The following is a 12,948-nucleotide window of genomic DNA, read 5'->3' as shown; positions in this document are numbered from 1 at the left end:
TCCTCAGTTCGTGTTAGGTGCCTACTGGAGTGGGTGCTATTCTAAAGGCTTCTTGAGCAGCCGAAGGATTAGAGTTAGTTAGGAATTTTTTATTTTATTAACTTTTACAACTAGCTAGGTAGGCACAGTGTGAGGATTCTCACTGAATCCTCACACTGACAGCGCAGCAGGAGCTGACAGAAGCGCGTCCTGTCAGCTCACTGTTCACAGGGGAGACACTGTCTGGTCTCCCTGTGCAGCGCTTACAGCTTCTACTAAGAAGCTGCCTGGGCTCTGGAGCGCTCTGAAACTGGCTTCACGCTAGGTGGGGATCATGGGGGACAGGCGCTCCGTGATGGCGGCGGCCATTTTCTGCGGAGCTTACACACTGAGTTCCTATATGAGAGGACAGCAGTGTGTTACAGGCATGTTCCAAGTGGTCCCCAGCAGAGGGGGAGACACTGGAACTTGGAGATCCTGCAGTGGGAGCGGCTGTCTGGGGGTGGTTGGCGCCAAAAGCCACAGACCCCGCAGCAGCAAGGACTTGGTCTCTTCCCTCACTCTGTTTTGGCGCCATTCGGAACGCTTGGAGCGGAGCTGAGCTGGCTGACAGATCCTGGCAGAGTGATTGGATTTCCTGGGCATCGTTTTCCCCACTGTGAAAGCTTCACACAGATAAGTGGCTGTAGTACATTGGCTCTGTATAAAACGCCTGTACAGTGTGCGCTGTGACTGTGTTACTTTTACATCATGTCTGAGCAACAGTCTGTGGCTTTGGGGGAGGGAGCCCTTAATGCATTGAGCGCTTGCAGTGTTTGTACACTGAAATTTGTCCCTGAGCAGATGGCCAAGGGGGGCTTGTGTATTACTTGCGCTGCTGTGAGACCCATGGGGAGTGAACCCCAGAGGGTAGAGCAATTGGAACTTACGTGGGCCAGTGCCCTGGGCAGGTCTGTTAATGCCTTAGTGCAATTGCTGGACAGGCAGAGTGATGTGTTGGCTTCCCCTAGACCTATGTCATCATCTCGGCAGTCCTCTGGCTCCTTGTCTCTGACCCAGGCAGATCCTGGCTTCTTACAGGTCATGCAGGATACTGCTAAGGGGATCAGCAGGTTTAATGATTTGCTGGACAGATTTGATGGTGATACTGTGGGGACCCCTAAAAGGTCTTATTCAGTGCCTTTACTTGCTGTTGAATCTGGAGAGGAGGGAGAGTACACAGACATCCCCTGGGATCAGGGTGATGACTCTGAGGATTCCTCGGCCTCAGAGGTGGAGGATTTGATTACTGCTGTTAAACAGGCTTTGCATTTGTCTGTGGAGGATAAAACCCCTGCAAAGTGAAACTTACCTTCCCTGCGGATGAGGGTTTACAGGATTTATTGGAAGGGGCTTGGAAAACGCCCGATAAAAGGCTGCAGATGCCTAAGAGATTTTTAATTCTATACCCCACGCCTGAGGCTCATGCAGACCTCTGGGGAAAAGTTCCGGTGGTAGACGCTTCTGTGGCACGGCTTTCTAAAGCCACGGTGGGGGGGCAGCCTTTAAGGACCCCGTAGACAAGAAGCTTGAAGGTAATCTCAAGGCAATATTTGAAGGGGTGGGCTTCACATTACGCCCTCTTATAGCTTCAGCCTGGGTCTCTAAGGCCATGATTGTGTGGGCCAGTGACTTATGTACAATTTTGCATGCTGATCCAGGTGTGTTACTGCTTGCTGAGAAGCTAAAAGCAGCTGCGGAGCTTGAGGCTGAGGAGGAAGCTCTCAAAATGGCTTCCAGAGTTTCCACGGTATCCGTCAATGCCAGGAGAGTGCTCTGGCTTAAAGCCTGGCAGGCGGATAATGAATCAAAAAAGGCCTTAGAGGCATTAGCTTTTAAAGGGAAGCTGTTGTTTGGTTCAGAGCTGGAGGAGATTATTAAGCAGGCCACGGGAGGCAAAAGTACTTTCCTGCCGGCCTCTGCAGCAAAACAGGCCTCAAGGTTTTCTGCTTTTAGGCCGTCCTTTCGGCCCTCCCCTAGAGGGGGTGCATCCTTTCGAGGACAGTCTTTTAGGGGAAAGTTTCAGTCCTCCAGGGGCAAGGCCCCAAAGTCAAAGTTCGGTTCCTTTCATAAGAAACCGAGCACCAAAGGAGAAGACAAGCCCTCCGCATGACTACCTGGGGAATATCCCAGCGGTTGTCAAGGTGGGGGGAGCGTCTGAGATGGTTCAGGGACGCTTGGGCATTGTTGGGCCGGGATTCCTGGGTGTTGGACATTGTATCCCAGGGTTACAAAATTCCCTTCAAAGGTCTTCCTCCGAGAAGATTCATTCCTACACCACTGCCAAAGGAGTCTCGGCTCCGTGTTGCTCTTCTGGGTGCAGCTCAATCTCTGTTAGAGAAAGGTGTGGTTATCCCGGTCCCTCGAGCGGAGTGGAAGAAAGGCTTTTATTCCACTCTGTTTCTGGTGCCAAAACCAGACGGGTTCTTCAGACCAATCTTAAATCTAAAGTCCTTGAATCTCCATCTGTGGGTAGACCATTTCAAGATGGAATCTCTACGGTCTGTGCTGCTAAGCCTGGACCAGGGAGAATTTTTGGCGTCCATGTTTGCGATAGGAGACCTGCATTTGCAATTCCAGGCATTGCCCTTCGGTCTGGCTACAGCGCCAAGGGTATTCACCAAAATTATGTCAGTAATGGCAGCTGCTCTCCGACTGAGTGGAATCACTGTGATTCCGTATTTGGACGACCTGCTGTTCAAAGCAGAGTCGGCGGAGAGGTTGCAGAGTCACTTGGCAGAAGCCATCAGTTTTTTGCAAGCTCACGGTTGGCTTTTAAACTTACAAAAGTCTCAGCTTGTGCCATCACAGAGAATCCAGTTCCTGGGGGTTGTCCTGGATACCCATCTACATCGGGTATTTCTACCAGAGACAAAGGCCAGGGACTTAGCCACCTTGGTTCGGGAGATCCTGGGGCCTCAGAGTCCATCGGTTTGGAGGTGTCTCAAACTGCTGGGGAAGATGGTGGCGACTTTCGAGACGCTACAGTTTGCCAGGTTCCACTCTCGAGTGTTCCAGTGGGACATCCTGATGTCTTGGTCAGGGAATACTCAGACCATGAAGTCAGAGCACATAGTGTTGTCTCCAGAGACACGGTCTTCCCTGCAATGGTGGATTCACTTCAGTGGGGTCGGTCGCTGCAGTCATGGGACTGGCTGGTAGTCACTACCGATGCCAGTCTCAGGGGCTGGGGGGCAGTAGTCTAGGACCTGCGTCTGCAAGGGTTGTGGACCTCGGAGGAGTATGCCTTGCCGATCAATATCCTAGAACTGCGGGCTGTGTGGAAAGTGATATCTCTGGCAGGAGAGAGATTGCAGGGTCTTCCTTTGAGGGTTCAGATCGACAACGCTAGGCGTACCTGAATCATCAGGGAGGCACACGCAGCAAGCTGGCCATGTGGGAGGTTTCCCGAATCTTCTTGTGGGCGGAACAGAATGTTCCAGCGTTGTCAGCGATATTCATCCCAGGGGTGGAGAATATCGAGGCCGATTTCCTGAACAGGGAGGAGCTGCTAGAAGGGGAATGGAGCCTGAACCCACAGGTATTTCATCAGATTACACTGAAGTGGGGAACTCTGGATGTGGACCTGATGGCATCAAGGTGCAATCATCAAGTGCCCAGGTTCTATGCCAGGACAAGAGATCCACGGGCCGAAGCAGTGGATGCAATGACTATTCCCTGGGAGGGGAATATGCTTTATGCCTTTCCGCCATTTCCAATGCTGGCGAGAGTATTGAAAAGAATCCAGTCCCAAGGAATTCCAGTGATTTTAGTAGCCCCAGATTGGCCAAGGAGGTCCTGGTACTCGAGGCTTCAGAGATTGTCTGTGGACTCGTGGCGTCTACCTCTGAGGTCAGATCTATTAAGCCAAGGGCTTCAGCTAACTATTATAGGGTCTGGAAGACCTATATTAGGTGGTGTGAAAGGCAGAAGTCGCATACATCGCGGTTTCGACTTTCTAAATTGTTGGAGTTTTTGCAGGATGGTTTTTTGTCTGGGTTAAGCCTTCAGTCACTCAAGGTACAGATATCGGCCTTGTCGATTTATTTCCAGAAAAGGATAGCAATGCTACTGGAGGTGCAAACTTTCCTGCAAGGGGTTTCACGATTGAAACCTCCCTACAAGCAACCAGTGGCTCCATGGGATTTATCGCTGGTACTGGAGTGTCTTCAAAAGGCACCCTTTGAACCGTTGAGGTCGGCTGACCTTAAGTTCCTTACATGGAAGCTGGTATTTTTGTTGGCAGTTGCATCAGCAAAGAGAGTATCGGAGTTGGGAGCATTGTCATGCAAGTCTCCTTTTCTTATTTTTCATGATGACAGGGCTGTTCTGCGAACAGTACCCCAATTTTTGCCAAAAGTAGTCTCTGCTTTTCATCTGAATCAGGAGATTGTTCTGCCTGTGTTCCAACCCCCAGAGGGTTCAAGGAAAAGGGACAAATTGAGGAATTTGGACGTTGTGCGCGCCTTGTGCATTTATGTGGACAGGGTGAAGGGTGTCAGGAAGACTGATACTTTGCTAGTTTTGTATGATGTGCACAAGATTGGTTGGCCTGCATCTAAGCAGACCATTGCTAGGTGGTTGCGTTCTGTCATTGCCTTTGCATATACTAAGGTTGGTAGGCCTGTGCCGGCCAGGATTAAAGCGCATACCACCAGGTCGGTCGCCACCTCTTGGGCGGTTCGACATGGGGCCACAGCGGAGCAGGTTTGCAGGGCCGCCACTTGGTCATCTGTTCACACCTTTGCCAAATTCTATAGGTTCCATGAGTTCGCGTCGGAGGACGCATCATTCGGGCGTGCAGTGATGAGAGCTGCAAACCTGAGCGTACCCACCCAAAGGACCGGCTCTGGAAAGTCCCAATGTTGAGCTGTGTCACCAGGACCATTGAAAGAGAAAAAGGGATTTTTGTAAGAACTTACCGTTCGAATCCCTTTCTCTGATATGGTCCTGGTGACACAGCAATCCCTCCCTTACGCTCAGTAAGTATGCCAGGTTCATGATGTTTCATGTTATATGGTTCAAAGTTATTTTTTGAAATTGTGCAGGCGTTTGTACTGAGTTAATGTATTCCAGTGGCTTTGAAAGGCTGAACTGAGGAGTCTGGGATGCAGAAAGGAGGAGCCTACCCTCCAAAAGCTTTAGGATAGGTGCCTGGCTCCTACGGACCCTCCTACATCCCAATGTTGAGCTGTGTCACCAGGACCATATCAGAGAAAGGGATTTGAACGGTAAGTGCTTACAAAAATCCCTTTATTGTTACTAGTAGTAATATAATTATTAGTATTATAACCAGGGGCATATCTGGCAGAGCAAAAGAAGATCAGAGGGCGCCGGAGCCGTGCCTGCACCGCCAGCCCTGCACTTCCCTGCACCGCCAGCCCTGCCCGCTCCTGGCTCCCCGCTGTGTCGGGTGACATGCAGGGCCACTGGGGGGTGGGTTTGCACACATTACCTGGGCCCAGGTCAGAGTTCACCAAAAACTGTGAGCTGGTGGCAGGGAAGGGTGGGATGTGGAGGCGCAGCGCTACTATGGACAATCATCTGGATCACTGGCTCCTCTGCTTCCTGCTGCTGCCACCCACCCTCCTCATGGCCCGCTGGCAGTATCCCCGGAGAACAGGGTAAGCAGCAGGCCGGAGGGAGGTACAGAGAAAGGAGCAGGCATGTGGGGGACAATGGGAAAGGGGTAGGCATCAGGCACGGGGGGAGGGGTGGGGGGGGGGGGGTTGGGCCAAACATGCTCTTGCTCCGAGCACTGTGGCACCTAGCTACACCACTGATTATAACAATAATTATAATTGTTATATATTTTAATTATAATTTACTGGGTTTTTTTTTATTAGTAGCCGTAGTTTAGGCATTGTTATTTATTAGTATTATGTATTATTATTTTTAGTATTATGATGTATTATTATTATTATTAGTTGTAGTATAATTATTAGTATTATAATAGTAGAATGTATTATTTATTATTATATCTTACTATAATTTATTATTATTATTATTATTATTATAAACACTATCTGCAGGTAAATAATTGAAACCACTGTTGCAGCCAGTTTTGCATAAATGGGCGTGTCCTCACCGCTTGCAGCCAATCGCACCAGTCCCCCTCACCTCCCATGTTACGCAGCACCGCTGCCACCAGCTCTCCCCCGCCTCGGTCTCTCGGCTCCTTATACCCCAGTGAGGCCGCAGTAATGGCCGGATGATTACTTAGACAGGCCGGGTGAAAGTGATTGTAAAAAATGGAGGGGGAACGATGATTCACTCCATGTGTCTCCGGCCACTAGAGCGGCTGACTCCGCTGTATGTGGGAGCGCGTCCGCCATGTTAGCGAAGCCTGCTTTAGTATTGTTACGGTCTTCGGCAAGATGGCCGCCATCAGCGATGACAGCCAGGAACAGCTGAGCGTGAGGGGTCCCTGTCACTGGGAAGGAGCAGGAGGTAGGTCCCCGTGCGTGATACTGCTCCTCGGGTGTGTACTGGGGGGATACTGCACTGTTATCTCGCACTGCAGGTGTGTGTGTATGTGTATATATATATATATATATATATATATATATATATACACACACACACACACGTTCGTAAGCGGGCGGACCCCTTGTCACATGTACATCTGTATAATACACCCCACCGCCGCCAGCGGAGTCATAATGACCACGAGGGAATTATTCCATCCCTGCTATTACCAGTACATACATGTCACCTGTATATATGAAGCGAGAGAGAGGAGTTACTCATAGAGAGGCCACTGTGATACCCAGCTCTGGATGGTGCGGAGCCCTGTACATACCAGGGCTACCATACAATTAGGGGCTGATTCAGGTTTAATCGGTCGGGACGAACCCCTGTGCGAACGCAGGCGATGAGCCAGAGGCGTAACGAGAACTCTGTGGGCCCCATAGCAAAATATTGAACGGGGCCCCCCCTACTGTTGTCATTAAAATGTCATTACAGTGCCGTGTGCACACAGGACTCAGTTCCGGCGAATTGGACTGAGCACTGTGTGTATCAAGTACAGATGTTAAGCCATCAGAGACATGGCTAACTACATCCTGCTAGCCACGAGAGCCACAGCCAAATACACAGTAAAGAAAAAATATTCTTGCCTGCATTTTCTATTTGATCAGGCGATAGCGATGCTGCGGAGCCACACATCATGTAAGGGGGGAGACAAGGGGCAGAATGCATTGTCGCCCAAGTTCAGTGACTGTGCGGGATGCCATCCTTTTTAAAGAATGCATGGGACTGAGAAAAAGAAAGAAGGGTAAAGACACGGGAGTGTGAGAGAAGGGGAGACAGAGACAGACAGACAGGGGGGAGAGAGGGAGACAGAGAAAGAGAGAGACCGACAGAAAAAGAGAGAGATAGAGAGAGAGGGAGGAGATAGAGAGAGAGGGAGGAGAGAGAGAGGGAGGAGATGGAGAGAGAGAGGAAAAAGATGGAGAGAGAGAGGGAGGAGATGGAGAGAGAGAGGGAGGAGACGGAGAAAGAGAGAGGGAGGAGACTGAGAGAGAGAGGGAGGAGACGGAGAAAGAGAGAGAGAGATGGAGGAGACGGAGAGAGAGAGGGAGAGGGAGGAGACGGAGAGAAAGAAGGAGGAGACGGAGAGAGAGAGAGATGGAGGAGACGGAGAGAGAGAGAGGGAAGAGACGGAGAGAGAGAGAGAGAGGGAGGAGACGGAGAGAGAGAGAGGGAAGAGACGGAGAGAGAGAGAGAGAGGGAGGAGACGGAGTGAGAGAGAGAGAGAGGGAGGAGACGGAGAAAGAGAGAGGGAGGAGACGGAGAAAGAGAGAGGGAGGAGATGGAGAAAGAGAGGGGGGGAGGAGACGGAGAGAGAGAGAGAGGGAGGAGACGGGGAGAGAGATGGAGAAGGGGGAGAGAGAGAGATGGAGGAGACGGAGAGAGAGAGAGAGAGGAGACAGAGAGAGAGAGAGGAGACAGAGAGAGAGAGAGAGAGAGATGGAGGAGACGGAGAGAGCGAGAGAGGAAACGGAGAGAGAGAGAGAGAGGGAGGAGACAGAGAGAGAGATGGAGGAGATGGAGAGAGAGAGAGAGATGGAGGAGACGGAGAGAGAGAGAGGGAAGAGACGGAGAGAGAGAGAGAGAGGGAGGAGACGGAGTGAGAGAGAGGGAGGAGATGGAGAGAGAGGGGGAGGAGACGGAGAGAGAGAGAGAGAGAGGGAGGAGACGGAGAAAGAGAGAGGGAGGAGACGGAGAAAGAGAGAGGGAGGAGATGGAGAAAGAGAGGGGGGGAGGAGACGGAGAGAGAGAGAGAGGGAGGAGACGGGGAGAGAGATGGAGAAGGGGGAGAGAGAGAGATGGAGGAGACGGAGAGAGAGAGAGAGAGAGGAGACAGAGAGAGAGAGAGAGAGAGATGGAGGAGACGGAGAGAGCGAGAGAGGAAACGGAGAGAGAGGGAGGAGACAGAGAGAGAGATGGAGGAGATGGAGAGAGAGGGAGGAGACGGAGAGAGAGAGATGGAGGAGACGGAGAGAGAGAGAGAGAGAGAGAGGGAGGAAACAGGGAGAGAGAGAGAGAGAGAGAGGAGACCAGGAGAGAGGGAAAGAGAGAGAAGGAGGGAAAGAGAGAGAAGGGGAGACAGAGAGTGAGTGAAGTCAGCCAGGGCTTTGAAAGCATCGTGACAGTGGCAATAATCCCATACCCCATGTTCCAGTAAATGAAAGGAGGGAGAGAGGGGTGTCGCTTATACCTTGCTCTGCTCCCTCCCCTCCCCCTTTCCACTTTCTCTTTAGTTAAGTTTGGTTACCTCCAGTCCAGCAGCGCCGGGTCTCCAGGGCCAGGTCTCCCGCCGGGTATACAGGGCCAGCCAGGCCTCCCCTTCCACCGGATCTCCGCGGACATCCTCCCACCGGGTCTACAGGTGCTGTGCCTCCTACCCGCCGTGCCCCGGCTCCAGCGGCTAGCTTCCCTGCAGATGTATGTAGTGCCTCAGCATCACAGCGCGCTGCTGCGCTAGCAGCAGTTAGGTTTCGTTTACACGCCGGGGCTGGTCACTAGGTTGTGACGTGGAGCCCCGGCACCAGTGCCACCAGAGGGAGTAGGAAAGGGGAGAGCCTGGATCAACTGGCCCTCCTCCCCCTTCATTGTGCAACCCGCCACCGCCGCTGCGCTGTCCAGCCCGGGTCAATACAAATTCAAGAGGGTGCAGGGGGCTTGCTGGGCCCTCGGGCCCCTCCAACCCGCCGGGCCCCGTAGCAGCTGCACCCCCTATAGTTACGCCACTGCGATGAGCATCACACTCGCCAAGTTGTTCCCATGGGCAGGGGCGGCATCAGGGGAACATGGGCGTCCCCCTAAAAACGCCATGCGTTCCCCAGGGATACACATGCGTGGGGCAGGTGGCTGAAGTCACATGATGAACAGGTCTGAATTAGGTCCTTACTATGCTGCGCTGGGCGGGGTTGGTTACAGGTTCCAGATGATAGGTGGACGGTCAGTAGATGCTCAGCACTTACAAGATGTCAACAGGTTCAACAAGTCATTGTTCTCCAACTTTAGCTGTATTTGCTGTCCTCGTGCTCTGGGTATAGCAACGTGTGTGCAGCCACCTCCCGGGCGGTGTGTCACGCGATGCGAACCCGCAAGGGTACACGTTTCCCCAAATAGATAAAACATACAATATGACACCCCAAAACGAAAAAAAAAGAGTCAACCGTTTGACCCTGTTGACATATTGACTGTGTTCCTAGACACTGTAGATGTTTTATACCACATTCCTGTACACAGGCAGCTGATTGGGGGTAAACTCCCGATCCTCCGTCCTGTGTGAACTCAGCGTTACCCCCTTCCAGCTCCTGCGAGCAGTGGACTCATGGTGCAGACAATGTGTATGGGGCTATTATTGGTTTCTATGGGATCGGATCTTCAAACCATTCAAATATAAACAGCACATAAGATTTCCGGCCGTTGCCGGAGCTCTGGAAGCGTCATATCGGCATACGCTCCAGCATCGGCACTGCGTACACACAAATACAATCATATTGCCGTTCCTATGGTATCGAATATGTAAATGGAACGCTGACTGCAAATATTCCCCCATATTGAGTCATATGCGTCTGTGTGATTGTACCACCTCAACCCTCCATCTGCGAGAGACGACATCATCACCATCACTCAGTGGCGGATTCAGGGGGGGGCACCCGGGCACGTGCCCCCCCTGTCATTTATTTTGTAGCTGAGGACCAGGGCTTTCCAACAAGCCCAGCCCCGTGTTTCTATGGAACCGGAGATATCGCCTGGCAAAGCTGTAACGTTTTTTCCCCATAGGATAATATGGGACCCGTCAATTCCGACCCCCACCCTGTTCCGATGGCTGCCAGTTCCCGCCCTGGCATCACAGGAGCTTCTGGTTGATCTCATTCAAATCGCTGGGCCTTCAATATGATACCAGGCTGGTCTATATCGGTCAATCGGTTCCAGAGATATTGCATGTAAATCGATTTTTTTATTTTTGAAATGTAATTTCATGGCTGTTCATGTTCTTTGAGGGCAGATTACTCTGGAACCAAACGTTCCAGTTTCACTGGACCAAAATCATTCAAAGCCCACTCAAAAGTTCTTCAATATGATACTCATGAAAATGGGTCCAAAGATATATCCAGTTAAATGAGATAACTGGTTAAAGGGGGGGGGGGGAGGGGTGGTTTTCTCTCCCCCTCACACCAGAAAATGCAGGGACTAGGCTGGTGTAAAAGGGGCCAAACTGGGAATGCATTTTCTGGTGTGAAAGGGGTATTATTTCAAATAGCCGGTACCTGCAGTGCTCTGAATACAGCCAGGCTCTGCCACTGTCAGTGGCTATCACTTCTGCCTGGCGGCTGTCCCCCATTTACCACGAGCATGTATTCCCCATTGGCAATGAGCATGTAATCCCACATGGCAACAAGCATGGAACCTCTGGCAATGAGCATGTAGATAAGCAGCATTTATGTAGCATAATTTTTAATAGGCATTATGGTGTTTGGCATAATACATAATGGACATAATGGCGTGTAACTTAACGTGTAATGGACATTATGGCGTAAATGTTTAATGCGTGCCTTTGGTGGACAATGTCCCTGTTTATGAAGCGTATTGTGAATTTTGGCTTAATCTGTGTGGCATTATGTGAATTCTGGCTCAATCCGTGTGGCATTATGTGAATTTTGGCTCAATATATGTGGCATTATGTGAATTTTGTCTCAATCCGTGTGGTATTATGTTAATTTTGTCTCAATCCATGTGGCAGTATGTGAATTTTGACTCAATCCATGTTGCATTATGTGAATTTTGGCTCAATCCGTGTGGAATTATGTGAATTTAGTTTCATTCCATTTGGCATCATGTGTAAGGGGGAAGTATAAAGGAGTCTAGTATTTTGTTGCATAATGTGTAGAAGTTGTATATGGTGTTGTAGACTACACTCAAGGACACACCTCTGTTGAGTGGCCACACCCCTTTTCCGGAGCGCGGCTTCGGCGCACGTACAACTACATCCTTCGCTTTTGTCGCCATGGTGGGCCTGCGTACTTTAAATGCCAGCGCCTATTTTTAATCCCATTCCCACCCTCTCTCTGCCGCTCTCTTAGCATGTACACTGGCATTACTAACAACGCCCCTCCCCCACCTAAACCCTCTTTTATCATGGTGCCCCCCCTGTCATTTTATCCTGGATCCGCCCCTGCCATCACTGGCAATTACCCCTGCCACGCAGGTACATGAGATGTGCCTAACTTTGGTAACACGCCTCTCCTATCATGTGAGAGGCCGTTAGCCCCCCCAGTAATGGCCACTCAGAAAAGGTGAGACACATACTGCCAGAATCGCCGGGAAGAACTTAAATATGCCTCTGTACCCTGCCACGGGCGAGCTGATGGCTAAAAATTGTTGATGCAGCCGCATTTGAACAAGCTCATGAATCTGGGTCCAAGCATGAAGAGGACACTAGTCCCGAGAGCTTACAATCTAGTGTGGTTCTGTAGCAGATGACAATATATTGAGATGAGGCAGAGAGGTCCCTGCCAGTCTGAGATGGCTGCATAAGGCGGTAGCTGGGGTATTGTAGCCAATAAATAATATATTGTGTAAGATCACGTTTACCACAAAGTACAGTAGCTGAATGCAATCTTATAATACGCTACATTTAAATGTCCCCGGGTAAAACTGTCACTTAAATTGTTGCTGTCACCGCCATGAGTGTGACGCATCCCCACAGATTCCTGTTCCCTTGGAAATGTCCCTGTCAAACAGCAAAGTAATTAATGGCTGCCACGAGCAATGTTGCAGAGGGTGTGGATCGTTTGGTCTACAACATGTTGGTTGCACAAGCATTAGGTCGACATGGGTTAGATTGACAGGTCATAAGGTCGACACAAGCATTAGGACAACATGGGCAAGGTCGAAAGTAAAAAGGTCGACATGGTGTTTTTTTTCCCCCCAATTAAATGTCGACACAATCGACATGGACACTGAAACATAGCTCTGCGTACCCTCGTACGGCTCGCTGCGCTCGGCATGCTATTTTATTCTCCCTCCACACCCTAGTGGATGGTAGGACATGAAATACCGCCTGTCAGCACATGTCGGCTCCAAAAAAAAACAGTAAAGACCCTATGTAGACCCTTTGACTGTCGACCTAATGCATGTGTCAACCTAATGACCTGTCAACCTAACCCTTGTCGACCATCATGACCGTATCCCGTTGCAGACGTCCGGCTTTCACTGACCACCCAGGACTGCTCTGCTGGCTTGGACTGAGTCTGTGGACCAGAATCAACATTGAGGAAATATTGTCCATTCTAGCAACCTGCACCTTTATAAAACCCATGTGGTTACTCTTACCTGGCTGGGAGGGGTGCTTCTAGCACAGTCTGGTCTGTAACTCAGCGCTGATATACAGACCAGACTGTGCCAGAAGCA

General features: G+C 50.6%; 1 protein-coding gene across 2 annotated transcripts in view; it reads left to right on the top strand.

The window, feature by feature from the left end:
* Window positions 1-6,259: 6,259 nt before the first annotated feature.
* The window catches only part of LOC146058276 (sialidase-3-like), a 63,910-nt gene continuing 57,221 nt past the window's right edge, over window positions 6,260-12,948 (top strand). For both annotated transcript variants that reach the window (XR_014469842.1, XM_083170492.1), the window contains exon 1: window positions 6,260-6,468. Coding sequence is in view for 1 of the 2 variants with exons in the window: in XM_083170492.1 (XP_083026618.1) it covers window positions 6,333-6,468 (136 nt within the window). In the remaining variant the exon portion in view is untranslated. The remainder of the gene's footprint in view (window positions 6,469-12,948) is intronic.

This window comes from Crinia signifera, chromosome 2 (assembly GCF_055691185.1).
Source record: "Crinia signifera chromosome 2, ASM5569118v1, whole genome shotgun sequence".
NCBI lineage: Eukaryota > Metazoa > Chordata > Amphibia > Anura > Myobatrachidae > Crinia > Crinia signifera.
The sequence above is the reverse complement of the archived record's forward strand: the minus strand, read 5'-3'. Positions and strand labels throughout refer to the sequence as shown.